This window comes from Gymnogyps californianus, chromosome 3 (assembly GCF_018139145.2).
Source record: "Gymnogyps californianus isolate 813 chromosome 3, ASM1813914v2, whole genome shotgun sequence".
In the NCBI taxonomy this organism is placed as follows: Eukaryota; Metazoa; Chordata; class Aves; order Accipitriformes; family Cathartidae; genus Gymnogyps; species Gymnogyps californianus.
In genome coordinates, this window is record NC_059473.1 from 65,685,964 (window position 1) to 65,702,255 (window position 16,292).

Below are 16,292 nucleotides of genomic sequence, written 5' to 3' on the forward strand. Positions count from 1 at the left end.
TTAGCCCAGACTTTCCGGAGTTGGGTTTAAGGTTATTTCTTCCTAGGATTTTTGCAGTTCTCTGTAAATATCGTTATTCTGGCTGGTCCTGAATGTGCCTCTTAATCGCATCCCTAAAGAAAGTTCTCTGGTTTCACCGACTGCGCCTGGGGAAGGACCTCTGCTCCGGCAGGACCTCTCAGAGGGAGGGAGGGACCCGCTGGTAGAGCAGACACACAGGCATGTCCATGCACCGACCTCTGCATGAAAAGGTTTCTGTCTCCCTGCTGAAGTCACGCTGAGGGCAGCTCCCTGGGCGTGGAGAGCCCTTGCAGGCAGAGTCACTGCCGCGCCAGGGCTGGGAGCAGGGGCTTGCAGAGCGAGAGGTGCTTACCCAGAGGAGAACACACTGAAAAGGGGAATCTCTGCAGCACCCTCCCTCTTGTAAATCGCCCGTTTTGAAAGTCTCTTTCTTATTGCTCTTTCGGTTTAAAAAAAAAGTTATTCAGTGGCAGCACACTGGAGCTTCTGAAATCCTTTAATTCTTGTACCGTCGAGATGTCTGATTTTCATGCTTTTCAATGTGCGTGGACACGTGTGTGCTGACATGTCTCTCTACTTTGACAGTTTGTAAGACTGTTTGTTGATGATTGTTTTTTCCTGCCTATTTGCTGAATTTATTTTTTGCTTACTGTGAGCTGGCGTCATGCAGATGTTTACCAGCGGCATGAAAGTGAAAATTTGTTTCACATTCATGAGAAATACTTCCCAGTATTTCAGTAAATACAGCTTTTGCTTTATGTTCAAAGCTTGTTTTTACTGCTCTTTCTACTTGTGGTTCTACAGATACAGCTTTTTGTTATTACTGTCTTTAGCTTAGGTTTCAATACTCCATGTCTTCTGTTAGTTTAATTTAATTGTATTGCTTATTAATATAGCTACATCTGCTAAAGATTCATTACTTTGGCTTCACATTAACCACAGGTCTCCCATGTGCTCCACTTTTTTCTGCTGCAATTAAAAAACCTGAAGATACAGTATTTCCTCTACTGTCTCTAGATTTTCTGTGAATTCTCCATACCTGTGGTCTCCCACTACACCTGACAAATTGTTTAATGCTGTGTGTAAACTTTTGAAAATTTACACTATATACTGGTGAAGGAATGGTATGTATATTCTACATGCTAGACATGCCATAATCGATTTGTGTGAAGATTTTCAGCTTCAGTGTATAGCATGTCCATGCTAGTTTCAACACTCTGTAAGTTTTCCCTCTATATTTTCTTAATTTCTTTGAAATATACTGTGTTTTCCTCAGGGAAAGTAGTTCCCCGGTCTTCAGTAGTAGTATTCCCATAGACAAAAACATGTCGGACATCGAATTTTACTATTAAGAGTAGGAAAAACCGTTTATGAAAATTAACAAATATAATTGGGTAGTAGGGTCATTTAGCTGTATCTACATGTCTTTTCTCTAACAATTACTCATTTTCCTATAGTTTCAAACATTCTGGATTTTTTTGAAACTAGTATAGTCAGAGAAATACTGGCAGAAAGGCTGTGATGAGACTGTGCTCAAGAGCATAAAATACTTCAGATTCTGTAAGAGAACTTTTTTAATGGGATGCCCAGTTTTAGAGGGCATTTGGTGTTGGAAAGGAGGATAGTAGGTTGCATTTTGTAAGCTCTTAAACGTTTGGATTCCTGTATAATGCGCTCCTTTTGTGTGCATTATTTGAACCTGCTGATGAGAACGGAGTGAGCAGATTTAGCGCTGCTGAAATGGGGAAGAAGCCCCATGCTGGGGATTAGACTATGTGGTCAAAATTCAGTATCTCTTAAGTACACCTCATGAATACTAAATTAAACTCAGGCAACATATTAAAGACAGTAAATTTCCAACCACGAAGATGGGCTTCCTCTCATCTAACTTGACTTATCTACAGGTCTGAGCCAGCTGCTTAAATGACCTTACAGTGGCAAAAATAGCCATTTGTATCATCCTACAGAAGGTGCCTGAAACACAGGAGCTCAAGCATCCCATGTATGGTTCAGTATCTCTCTCCATTGATGGATGAGAGAACCCAGATAACCAGCCTGTATTAGATATGTGGCTTTCAGATGGATGAATCAGGGGAGACGTGTCCCACCAAAATGGTCAGGGGAGAGAAGAGATTGTGATAGGAGCAAAAATTGCAAAATAATACTTTTTTTTTTTTTTTTTTTAATTTGCCTTTAGGAAAAATGGATTTTTCTCAGCCACAACCCTGTGTAATTTTTTGGCACTGAACTTAGGATGTCACTAGTGAAAACAGGTGAAGCATATCACCAGAAAAAACTTAATTATTTAGCATTAGCTGAGAAGTGTTACATTGGGCATATTTTTATGTAAGCACCAAAGTTTTCCATTGTTGATCTCCTTAGAAAAGGGAGCCTCTTTTCAGTTAAAGAAAGGCCTGTATTGCAGCACACCAGCAGCTGCTAGTTAATCTTCATGTTCAATTTCGGGGCAATCTCTGATAAGGAAGTAAAAACTCCAAAAAAGCTTGTTGCCAAGGGTAACTCTGCTTTTTGACAGTGGAATGCTTTAGTAATACCAAAGACCCCAGTGTGAAAATACAAAGGGACTCCAGTTTAAGAGACTGATTGATTGAAAGCCAGAAGGGCAGCTTGTAGCCTTCAGTACCTAAATGAGGGCACTGATTTTTAACTTGAGTGATACCAGACAGTAGCTGCTTGTTGTTCTCTGGCTTGAACTTTTACATTTTGCTAAATGTGATAACTCTAGCAAATTGCATCATGCAGCCTGACATAAACAAATGTTCTGTATTTTCCTGTATGTTCCCCTGCAAAGCAATTTCAGCCTCGGTAAATTAGATTGGCAACCAAATGATCATCTTACGCTGCAGAGCTTGTAAGCTATCTGCCCTTTGATCTGGAGGCTGTCTCTTCAGTACAAGCCTGAATTGGCCCATTAGGCTTTGCAGTGTTAGAGAATCACATAACTGAACTGGCTGGAAATTAAAAGTTTCCCAAGCAGTTGTCTCAGGAAATAGCAGAAATACTGTCTTCTCTCTTATTCTGCTAAATTATTTCATATGTAAAATTATTTCATATATTATTTCATTCTGTGATCAAAGATGAAACTACATATGACCACAGATTTTACTGTCACACCAAACTTTATATTTCTTAGTGGAACATATTCTTATTTTGCGGTAGTCTTCTTTCGTTTCACTTGTAAATCTTTACAATAAGAATACTTAAACTATGCAGCTATTGCTGCATTATTTATCCCACACTTGGTATGCAAAAATAAACTACTTCATTTCTGTCATCAGCAAACTTGAACATGTAGTTACTTTAATCCAGTTTCTTTGATTTTTCTTTTTTAAATTAAAACAACATCCATCCATTATGGCAATGTATTGACTATGCCAGCACGTGGTTGGAAAATATGTATTTTATGTGATTTTCTGGTTAAATGAAAGTCAGAAGCGTAATTTCTAGTTACGTACAAGTGTTAGATGACAGGAACCTTAACTTAAAATGTGACCAACGGTGAGCATGGAGAAGGGGAGGGTACAATTTTTGTGCAGCTCTCTGAGTTTCACCTACCAATTCTGAGATGATTTGTGGGGTGATCTTCAGGACAGGATTGCTATTGATTAACCCCATGTTGTCTTGTACCATGTCTTTGTTTCTTCTTCCTCATCCTTAGCTTTGTGTATGGTTTTAGAGTAAGCCTGTGATTAAGTAGTCCACTGAAGAGATAAGAAAATTGTGTCTAGGAATGGTCTGCAGCCAACTGATCAACACTTCTTATCGTAGCAGGCAATAAAATATTTCAGAGTAGAACTGGGCCTTAGATAAGCAATTATAAAGCATCTTCTGTGCAAATACCAGAACAGCAGGTTCATAGGTAGTAAAATCTGACTTGATGGGGCTTGCACGGTCTGAGGTGAGTGTCTGGATGGATCACAGAACAGATCTACCTCGGTCCTACTGGCATCTTGGCATTGCTTCTTAAGATCAACTTTCCAATTCAGACAAGTCACATAGTAGCAGCATCTTAAGCAAATTTTCTATACAGCCACATTTAATTGCTCCAATGTCATTTAAATGGAGAAGAAATTTCATTTCCGATCTAACTGTTTAAAGTGTTTCTCTTCAGTACCGACCTCTCACTCTGCAACCCCAGCATTAGCTACTGGAGTTAGTTTTTGGAGAATGATGTTATGATACCCTCTCCATCTCCCCTTCCACTTGCAATGCACAGTAGCTGCAGCTGTGTCCAGAGCATAGATTCATTGACTCCCAGGGGTAAAATAGAAAGAAAGAACATTAATAACAGTGGAAAAATAGGCAATAGTCAGACAATACCACTCTACCACATCCACACATAGCATACATGACATCAAAATCCACACAGATGACAACTGAACCACAGGTAGATGGTGAATAGTTTCTCTTTGCAACAAGACTGAAGTGAAGTTTTACCTGGTATGAAAATAATTTACATCTTGAATCTAACTAAAATACACAAAAAAACCCCCAAACCCAAACCACCCTAACCTGAGAAAACATAAGTATCTAAGCAAATTATTATAAACTGCAAACTAATGCTTGGACTGAAACTGTGTCTCTCTGTTTTATGAAGTGCTAATTACAGTTTTGGTTGCTAGAGAATTAATATAGTATAATTTTAATACAGTATTCTCAAGTGACTTCAAAAGAACCATGTCATCTGAAAATGGCCCTCGTTGTGTGACTTCATGGGTGCCGTTGAGGGGTGCTGGATCCCTACACAAGGGTACCAGGATCTGGCTCGGGGTGAGAAAATGTGGAAATCATAGTATTAATGTGAGCATTACCTAGCCGCACTTATTTTGTAAGCCATCTCATGTTTGTATGTTAACCCTGTAAATATAAATTTTTAGAGAGTTATGAGCAATAGTTCCCAAGATTTGTTCTGCTGACTTAAGAGGCTGTGTCATGTCAAAATCACGAGCCTTGTGCTTCTTTTATCCTGTGCTTTCCTTTCAGCAAACTTTAGGTGCCAGAGTGTCCAGGCTGGTGACTCCTGTAGAAGCATGGTATCCAAATGCCTAAGGTCTTTCTCATGTGTGTTTGCTTTTGGTAGTCCTTCACAGAAGGCAGCATTTCCTTGTCAGAAAACACGTTTCCTAACAGTATACCCCAGTATGTGTAAAACAAGAAATGGACACTGTCCTGGTTTCGACTGGGACAGAGTTAACTCTCTTCTTAGTAGCTGGTACAGTGCTGTGTTTTGGATTTAGTGTGAGAATGATGTTGATAACACGCTGATGTTTTAGTTGTTGCTAAGTAGCGCTTATCTTAAGCCAAGGACTTTTCAGTTTCCCATGCTCTGCCAGCAAGCAGGTGTGCAAGAAGCTGAGAGGGAGCATCGCCAGGGCAGCTGACCTGAACTAGCCAAAGGGGTATTCCATACCATGGAACGTCATGCCCAGTATATAAACAGGGGGGAGTTGGCCAAGAGGGGCAGATCGCAGCTCTGGCATCAGTCAGCGGGTGGTGAGCAACTGCATTGTGCATCACTGTTGATTTTTTTTTTTTTCTCCCTTCCCCCCCTTCCTTTTTTTGTTATATTCCTTTTCACTACTATTATTATTATTATTATTTCATTATTACTATTGTTAGTATTATATTTTACTTTAGTTATTAAACTGTTCTTATCTCAACCCACGAGTTTTACTTTTTTTTCCTTTCCTCCTCCCCACCCCACTGGGAGGGGAAGGGGGAAGCGGCTGCGTGGTGCTGAGCTGCTGGCTGGGGTTAAACCACGACAGACACGCTGTAAATTCTCATGTGCTCTGTCTTCGGGCAAAGCTGTGCGTTCACTCCGAAGCAGGAGGAGAAAAAGTATAATGTTATTAAGCTACACAGTCGAAGGGAGCATTTTGCGGTTGTACAATAGAATTAAAACCTCTTCCATTGCCATCTCAAAGAAACAGATAGACATCGCTGTGCATGAGTGGTGATTTCATGAACAAAAGGGAGTACCTTTGTTGACTTTATTATTTATACTATTCAAATTATATGTTCCTCTTAAATAAATACAAACTCTTTATAGACTACCCATTTTGGCTTTAGATCTGAAACATATTTGTTTACATATTCCTTTATTATGATATTGTTTTCACAAGAAAGTAATGATGTTGCTGATTAATTGCCGATTAATTCTCCTTGGAGTATGTCAACTGCGCTGAGAGACTATGGCCATACTAAACATTGCAACCACTCTGCCTGTGTTTGTGCTGCTTAGGAGTGCAATGAGTGTATTGCCAGGAAGCGTAACCAAATGAAACATGTTTTTTCTTGACCTGAGCTTTTTATCAGATTGCTCCTCAGGGTTATACTTTTTAACTGTTACTAAATGCATTATCTTAAATCTTCAGACATACCTCAGGCAGAAACAATGTTTTATGAATATTTCTTTGAGGTATACTTCTTTTGGATTTAGTCTAAATTACTGCATGCCTTTAAGGTTTGAAACTCTTTATGAGTGGCAGAGTTCAAAGCGATTAATTAGGAGTAGGAACTTAGGAATGGACTTGATGGCAGAGAGAACAAGAAGCCCTAAACCCATCTCTAGTTCTCATTTTTAAATGTTTGGTTTTATTGGTTATAGTGTTGTTTGATTCCTCTTTCCTAATTAAAATATTTAAGTTGCTCTGCACACTGACCTATAGAAATTCTAGATGTACAGTGTAATCATTAGCAGTAGTATGTGGGGACAGAAGGATTTGTGTGAATTTAGATATGCAGCCTCCTCTCCAAGCTAACAGCACAGCAACAGTAACTTTTACCTGAAAGTATGTATTCTTTTCCAATAAAAATTCTGCAGCTTAAATCAGAGGTATGGTAATTACTTCTTAAGGCAGTATACTAATAAAACTTAAATAAGACCCTTCATTGAACAATGCAGTCACTGAGTAAACAAATCCTTTCTTCTTTACACCAAGAACAGGAAATATTTGTGCTTTGAATAAGGTTTTCCATTCATATGGTAAGGACTTGTTCTCCACAGTGACGTCAGAATTTTTGTCATACGTTTTAAAGTATACTCAAAACGAGTTAAACCCAAATGCCAACAATATAGCTTACATAAATAAATAAATAAGTCAGTGCTGTTATTTCAACTTGGGATTATATCCTGTATTTGAATCTCGCTTTGGAAAAAACCCCTCCACACATATTAAGGACGAATCATGCAAATTTCAATGCCTTAAGTTGTATGGAACCTCTATTTTTGGTCTGGAAAATTTCCATCCTCCAAGGAAACCTTACCTAATCACATTATGAGGTTGGGGGTGGGGATTGTTGCTGTTGCCTGGGCCTTTTTCTCATCTCCATCTCTTTTTTATTAAAATACGAGAATCAAGATATGTCACTAACTACACAGGTTATATTTTCCTTCAGCTGGAAGATGTGAAAAATATGTGTGAAATAATTTGGGTGAACATTTTTACATTTGAAGGACAGTTCACGTTAAGCAGTAATGCTCCCTGTTGTACATAGATGACCGTCAGTGAACCAGAAACAGTGGCTTTGCTCTGCCTCCTGCAATTGACTCACCAAAATATACACCTTTCTAAGTAAGCGGCACAGTATAAACTCAGAAGCACTTGGGACAGAGAGCAATTTAAAGGGCTTTGTTAGTAATGATGACTGAATTTAGGATCTGGATTGTACAGTGAGGAAAACAGAAACAGGCATTTAGTTGTGTACATGCAAATGACACCGCTGATCTCGGGAAAGATTATGGCAGCTAGTCCATGCTAGACTGCAGCCAGTTGAGCATTGGAGGTATCTCTTTCAGCTCTAACTATTCTGTGGCATTAATTTAATGCTTTCTGACAGACGGGGTGGGGTGGGGGCACTGGGAGGGTGGTCCCTGCCTGACCCCGGGATGCCTGAACTCCGGGCTGAAAGTCTGCAGCAGATTAGTGTCCCAGATGTGACACTGGCCTAGGCAGGCTTTTCTACTGACAGGAGATAGCTGTTAGGTTGTTAGGGTTAAAATCCTGGTCTGCCCCGGAGTCATGGACTTAAACATCTACCCCAGCTCAGAGGCATATTTCCAGCTCTTGAGTTTTTGCTCAGCACACCTCTGGGTTGTGTGCAAGAAGCAATGATAGGCAGCAAACAAGTGGTGTTTTTCTGTCAGAACATTTATATGAAAATAAAACCATATTATTATTGAGTTTTTTGGTGAAAAAGATCCAACTTTATTAAGCCAAGTATTCTAAGTATTTGCTTTTCTGAAGAAAAATCTAAAACCTTAAAAGAGATGTTTTAGATAAATATTTGTTCATTCCACAACTACACTTTTGAAAAGGAAAAAAAAAAATCAGAAAAAATCTTGATGATTCCTAATAAGAAGACATCGTGTCTACCTCTGAAGAACTTTTCTAAGTAAGTCAGACAAATATTTCAATATATGTACATGGTACACATTTGTGAAAGAAGTACAAAGACCAGAGTAATCAATAAGAAGGTAATAGTTCTTCCTGAGGATGAGTATAGAAAGCAGAGACCTTATAACTTTGTCTTCTGCTACAAAAATTCTCTCGGGTAAACTCAGCCAGTACTCAGTTTCACAACCATCACTTTTTGGTCTGAGTTAATCAGAGACATGGCAAGCTCATATAAATAAAATAACTAACCACAGGGTAGAAACTCTCTTAGATGCAGCAGTGCCAGGACAAAAATCTTGTGTCAACTTTTTACTTTCAATTTTGAGACTATAGAATAATGTTTTTTCCCTGTGTCACCACTGCCTACATACGTGAGGTGTTATGTAAGGCTGTGGCCTTATTCAGAGTCATTTATATGGCAATATACCATCCCATAATGTCTTTAAAATGTAAGATTAATTTGAAGCTACCTTTTGAGCTGGAAAGAATAAAATCATATTTTTCATTGACATTTCAGTGTAGAAGCATCACTGCAACAAGATCAAAAACCTGTTGCCATTTTCATATATAAAAATAAAGTCAGCTTTTTGTTTTCTGACATTCAGTGGGCTATATTTTCTAACAGGGACACTATGGGGAGACTATGGATATAGTTTACTAACTTCCATCATTCGCACAAGCAGGCATGAAGAACAAACCACCGCTGTTAACATCAAAGAAAGCAAAGCAAATAAAAAGGGAGAAAAACAGGAATAAGCAAGAAAGACTTCCAGGTTTCTAGAGATATTTTTCCCTTATAGGGAATCTAACTTCTTGGACCATTTGAGCTGTTTGCATTTTCATCCTGTTTAATACATCATGCATTAGTATCTTGACCCTGTTTATCAGCAGCTTGAGATGCAAGGCTCTATTATGTTACAATTTTGGCTTGTTTTTTTAAGAAACAATGACATGTGGTATGTTCAGTTTGTGCAGTAGGTAAAGAGATAATAGGAAATAGAGAAGAGAGGAAGAAAAATTGAAGCTGAGTAACCCGGCACTGGCAGATGTAAGCATTTTCTTTGTTCATGTGATGTCAGCCTGTTGACTAGAATAGGGCTTCTGTTAAATTAACAGGTGGAAAGCACACGTCTTATCTGTTTTAACTTGATAATAAATTGAAAATCTGTTATTTTATATATTTTGAAAGTCAGTATTTTCAGAAGTGCTGAGAGATTCAGTATGATGAAAGGAGCTCTGTAAAACCTCTCAACCTGCCAGAAGAGTACAGGTCATGCTAACTAAATACCATAACCATAACCCATACTTGTGGTTGCACAAGGCAGTGTCTTCATTTTGCATTTGAATACAGTGTATTTTAAATACCTCCTTCTTTGGAAACCCTGAATTGATGTGGTGGGGGATTATAGTACCTCTATTATTTTTTACCTCTGTTAGTGGGAGTCAGACAGGTTCATGTAAGTCAGTGTGCTCAGTTAGAGAGATCTTTTGCCCAAGCTTTCAAGAAAAGTAGAGAGGATGCAGAAAGCACCAAGCTTTCAAGAAAGGTAGAGAGGATGCAGAAAGCAAATCATCATGAATAATAAAACAGGAGTTTCTTTCTGCAGGTTTCATGAAAAGCAGGAGAGATTGTGTCTTGTTGCATGCACTTATTTTTTGCAGTCCCAAACGCTTTCGGCATTTTGATGTAGGGTGGATATAGGGTTTTTGTTCTCCGAGCCTCTGGCAGTTAGGAAATGTCAAGCAGAAAATGCACTTTGCCTGCAGGGGAAGAAGTCACCAAGGTGCCCCGGTGGTGCAGTATCTCTGCAGGCTTATTCACAACATGGCAAAGAGATGAACCCTGACAGCTGGGTCTTCCTGGCATGCCAGCAACAGTGAAAGCGCTACAGATGAGCCTCAAAGAATGAGGTAAAATGGGGAAAGTAGGGAGTTATATGCATATTCCCTCGCAGTCTCCTTTCAGCCTTTCTTGACTCCCTTGACTAACAAGAGGTGGGTAGGAATTAGCAAGGAAAGGGGAAGGAACTACATTTCAAAGTCACGGGTTTCCTCATAATTGTTGAAAGTGAAAGGCGAATTCCCATTTTCACTGCAACCCATCTAAATTACTCAGTTATTGGTGGCTGAAAGTGTCATTTGAGAGTCCCGTTAGACTACAATAACAGAGCAAACATGGCTATATATAAATAAGAATCCAAATAAAAATGAATTGTTCACTTAAATCTGCAGAGTTTATTGACTATTATGTACTATGCCTATTTTTATCACTTTTTTTCTGTATTTCACTCCTTTGACCTGATTTACCACAGTAAATTATTATCTTTTCGTAAGTATTCTAAAAGTTGCACTATTTCCTGAGACAAATTAACAAGACAGTCATGGTGACTTTTCAGGGTTGGTCCACTATTATTGTGACTGGAGACCTGCAAAAATAAACCATAGCTTAGCTTAGCTTAGCTTTCCATTGTGTGATTTGGGGATTAAAGACTATCAAAGAACCAAAAACTTCATGCTTAAAAAATTAAAAAAACTGGAAACTTTGAAAGTGTGCATTAAACAGTCCACATTTTAAAAATGAATGCCTATAGTTAAGCATCAAGACTGATAAAGATCTGTTAAAATAAGAATAACCTTGTAGGAGATGAGCCCTGCAAATTGTGTTAACATTCATTGAGGCTTCAAGTACTCTGGAAACCAGGCCACCCTGATCTAGATATTTAATTATAGATACCTGCTCTAGCAACTAATTTTACACCTGGGACTACTTATGTGCACTTTTAAATGCATTAGTGATTTGCTGAATTTGGCCCCGTATTTGAGAAACTCGGTCATTGTTCATCATTGTTTGTAAGGCTGGCCAGAAAACAAGAATTTTGTTTATTTGAAAAAAAAAAGAGGTTTTGGAATTTCTTTTCAGCTTGGAGCAAACTAAGCTGTACAGATGCTCTTTGTGGAAAGTGAGAGAGGAAGAGGGAGGCAGCCTAAATAACCGACTTATTCTATAAGCTAAAATAACAAATGGCTGAGTAAACAGGGCAGCACTCACCTGGGATGCAGAATGGCATGTTTAAATCCCTGCTCCAGTTAATCACTACAATAGAGAATGAGATCATATTTTTTAATTTTCTTTTCTGCTGAAGTTATTCTAGTAAGTAAATACAGTTAGCTATTCATCGGATCAGAGAAAGGGAAACCAAGGTGTCTAGGGGGTGTGCTCCTCCTCCTTCTCTCTTTTCAATCAGAAATGATGCTGTGAGCCTTAGGGAGCTGGCCATTAAAATATTTCCATACATTTCTGGGAAATGAACAATTTGTGATTAATGAGATTTTCCTAAGATTTTTCTTAATAGATTTTTGACCACTCCTAATGGTTTCTTTTTTTCTCTATTTGTTTAAAAGGGGAGAGAGAAAGGTGGCACCTCTTTAACCAAGTTGTAATAAAAATGTGTAAAAAGTGTAACTTCACTGCTGCTTTTCATTATTTATTTGCGCATCTGAAGAATATAGGTTGTCCTACAAGATGCATCGGAAAGATGCTTAAGGGTTTGTTATAGGTTTTTTTTCTTTTCTTCACTAAAGAAAGCTGAACAAAACTACTTTCTGAAGTACTGTTATTGTTTAGGTAACCGACACTAAAAACTGATGACAGGATGTGAGTTTCTAATTTTGGTGATGTCCCATTGTTTTGAGGGGAAGTTGGTTTTGAAGTAGCGATTGTAAGCACAGCAGGTGCTGGGATCTTGTAGCAGCAGGCAGAACTATCACATGTTGGGACAAAAATGCTCTTTTTTTCTTGGTAGATACAGGGATAATATTCCCATAACCATTTCTCTGACTAACCTATACATTATGTGGAGCTTCAGAATTCTTGAGATATATACTGCTATTTAATGTATAAGCTGCCATTATATGAGTCTGTTTTGGTTCTGCAGTATTTGGATAAATACGCAGCTATATGACAGAGCAGAGGGATGAAGCAACATCAAGCTGAAATGGATTTCTGAATCTTTGTCATTCAGTCTGATATATTTGGGAATAAATTCTTATCTGATGGGAAAACTGGCTCTTATCTCCTTCAAAAATACCTTTTACATGATGATGGTAACGCTAACTGAAATAAGGATGACTGAGAACAGTATAGAAGATGTCTTGTGAAGTATTTCAGTCTTGCCATCAGAACAAAACTTTGGTGCATCCATGTAAATTGGCATCCTTCCATTGATTTCTAAGCACAGTGAAGTGGGTGGTTTTGGGTTGTGCACTTCTTGGACAGACATGCAGGTACTCAGCGGCAGCTGAACTCCCTGAGAGCCCGACTTCAATGGTATTTTGCAGATTCATATCAACGAGGGTGGTCTTGATATGCACAGGCTCTGGTTGCTTCTTCCTGCCCTTCCTCTTTTGTAATTGGTTTAGTGGTTTAAACAAAGTGCAGAGAGATAAATTTCTGGTAACAATATTGTGCTGACAATATTTTAATAATGTAATAAACTGTTCTTGCTTACCCTGTTCTGTCCTCTGGTAGCTGGGGTTCATATGCTTGCAAAACAAACGGATGCAAAGTTAGGATGTATAAACATTTTTTGCTTGTTTAAAATACCTTCTCTTTCCTAATATTAAAAGGCAATACTGCATGGCACCCTACATCTTAAGAGCTGCAATGCCAAAGCTTTACTTTTCTTGTGAAAACATTAATGTTTACCTTATTCAACTTGAAGGTAGATATGATAGAACGGGATGCAACCTTTGAAAGCAAAAGCAAGGGAAAAACTCCTTTCATTTTAATACTGTTTTCTATATGCTGATATTTTGTGGAATATGATCTTTCTGAAAAGCAAAATAATTTTTTTCAGAAGTATTCATGTTTGCCTCAGGGATGTCATCTCTGACAGAGATGATTTAACATCATCCATCCAAATAGAGAATGAACACTGTTCTATGGGAATGAAATCATTTCAGCCTACCCTGAAGTTAGGTGGTCAAATTATACTGGGGGCACCCAGGCACCCCTGAGAGCCCTCCAGCTCATCACTGCCATAAACAGGCTGGAGCACCCGACCTCTCAGGAATGACTTTATGTTAATAAAGTCTTTATAACTGAGCAGATTGTAAAATAATTCTAATTTCTTGTAGATGTCAAAAAAATTTGAAGGTCCATCTTGAGCTGCTGAGGAATGTGGGGTATACCTCCAGGCTCACCCTAGATGTACAGAATCTATGGGCAGCTTTAGTTTGAAATAGTACAAAAGAGGCAGAAACAGGGATGAAAAGTTCTGAGTAGTTCAGATACCAAGCTGGTTTAGCTGAACAGACTTTCAGCTGGTTTATATTCCCCTTCATGCTGGAATGTGGCTAAACAAGATTGGGCAGGGAGAAAGACAAGTGACAGTGGAAGACTGGGGTGGGAGAAGAGAGAACAAGACACATGGCAACAGAGGTTTCGTCAAGACACTGAATTTTCTTCCTGTCCCCCGTTGATACACTTGGGCAATGAAGTTTTCAATGCTTGGGGTTGCAGAGTGCTGAAGTAACATCTCAACCTAAGTACAATCTAACGTCTCCTCTTTTAAAATAAATGCATCATATAATTTTTAGTTCTGTCTGCATACCTGCATTGAAATAGTCACATTTGAGATGTGTTTTCTTTCTTTTTCTTTTTAATTTTAATATTGACAGGTTGAGCCATTGATCCAGAAAGGCCATGAGAATCTGGTGCACCATATCCTGCTCTACCAGTGCAGCAGCAATTTGAATGACAGTGTGCTGGACTACGGGCATGAGTGTTACCACCCCAACATGCCAGACTCTTTTCTCACATGTGAGACGGTCATTTTCGCTTGGGCCATTGGAGGAGAGGTAGGATGAATGTCTGTCTAGCATGGTTCATCAATGGGGCTTTAGGAGGGTGTGTATTATAATGAAGCTTCTTCCTAGTATGTTAGTGATTACTTAGTCTGTCTGGTCTTAAGGGTGCACAATCACAATCCCTAAATGCCTCACCAGTAAGTCCTCAGCTTCTTGTTGGTCTTTTAAGTATGAAATGCAATGATCATCCTGAGTGACAAGCTAAAAGTAATGAAAGTAGTATAGAGAGAGTTGATGCCTTAGGGGAAGAAAGATAGCCTGGGAGCGTGGAAGTCTGTCCCTGTATCAGCTTGTCCCATCTGATATGGAAATACACTGCCTCCAGCAATGACCAGTATCTGCTACCTGTGGAGAATGACAGAAAGAAAAGCGGTCTCTGTAGGTGACTGCATAAAGGACATGTAGGCAAGACTTTCCAAACAAAGTTAGACATAGATTTAATTCATTTTGTGCCTCACCAGGACCTGGTTACCGTGTTGCCCCATTCAGGCATATCATTCTGAAGTTTCCTACCCAGCCCAGAGAGACATCATTTCAGTGTAGGAGTGATCCTGTGTCAGTGCAGAGCCAGCACAAGGACCACTTTGCTCATGGCAATGGGGCATATCTACAGAAAACACAATCTCTGATGCCATGTTGACCCCAGGCTGTGTGTTCAGCTTATTTAATATGTTAATTTAGGCTGCAGTTAATGCTTTCAGCTGACATAAGGCAGCATTACTGCCAAAAGAATCCCACCCCTTCTTCGCCTCCTAGATTCACTGTATGCCCACACAAACGATGGTGTAGGCACAGAGAGGGACTGTGGTGATGGTAGTTTCTGGAGCCTTTGTTTGCCAGCCTGCAGTCCAAAACCATCTTTGAGTGCTGCAGTGTGAGGAAGCCAGAGCTGCTACATGGACCCATCCAAAGAAGTTTAATCCACTATAAGCATTATCCCTGATGTATGATTTGTGCATTTTTGCCATCAGCGATGCTCTGACCTAGTATTTGTACTTTCAACTGTCTTAATCTAAGTGAAATAAAAAACTCATATAAATAAGTTATCATTTGACAAGCACTATGGAGGCTTTTGCAAGGATGATCCTGTTGTTAAAGATCTGTAGAGAGGAATCTGACAGATCTGGGTTATATTCAGATTTACTGGAGTACTCAATTCATTTACTTCAGTTTACCCTTATGTAGAATGGAGGTGATAATATTTATTACTATCTACTACGATTAATTCATTAATGTCCATCAAGCATCAGAAAGTTGGGATCTCAAATTGCACATTTCAGAAAGTTAGAATCTCAAATTGCATATTAAAATATTAGCTATATACTATAAAATGATGCAGATTAATTCCTATAAAAGTGAATTTGGTAAGTGAGTTCACTTAGAAGATACTGGTATTTTGATTTGAATCAGAAGTGAACTTTTGAAGTAAATCTCCCAGTTATCCCCCCTTACCAAGCTCTGTTTATCATCTTGAGTGGTTTGAGAACTTGCACAGCCCCCTTTGGGATGAACTTGAACTGAACGTGCAGGGGTGAACCCAGCACCTCCTAGCAATAAAGGGGTTCAATGCATGGGGTCTGGCCAGAGCTTGTCCAAAGGAGCATTGTTTGGTGACAATGGGTTCAGCACAAGCTGTTGCACTGTACAGAGCTATTTCTTTTGTACTACATGGCTTGCTAATGTAAATCTAGCCATGAAGATCATCTTTATTGTTGTCCTGGTTTTGGCTGGGATAGAATTGATTTTCTCCCTAGTAGCTGGTATAGCGATGTGTTTTGGATTTAGTGTGAGAATAATGTTGATAACACACTGACGTTTTTAGTTGTTGCTAAGTAGTGTTTCTACTAAGTCAAGGATTTTTCAGCTTCTCATGCCCAACCAGCAAGAAGGCTGGAGGGGCACAAGAAGTTGGGAGGGGACACAGCCAGGACAGCTGACCCAAACTGCCCAAAGGGATATTCCATACCATATGACACCATGCCC

At 39.1% G+C, this 16,292-nt stretch overlaps 1 protein-coding gene across 1 annotated transcript in view; it reads left to right on the forward strand.

Annotated features, from left to right (window-relative positions):
- The window catches only part of MOXD1 (monooxygenase DBH like 1), a 52,353-nt gene that overhangs the window by 18,195 nt on the left and 17,866 nt on the right, over nt 1-16,292 (forward strand). The window contains exon 5 of the mRNA XM_050894345.1: nt 14,121-14,300. Within this exon, the coding sequence (XP_050750302.1) occupies nt 14,121-14,300 (180 nt within the window). The remainder of the gene's footprint in view (nt 1-14,120; nt 14,301-16,292) is intronic.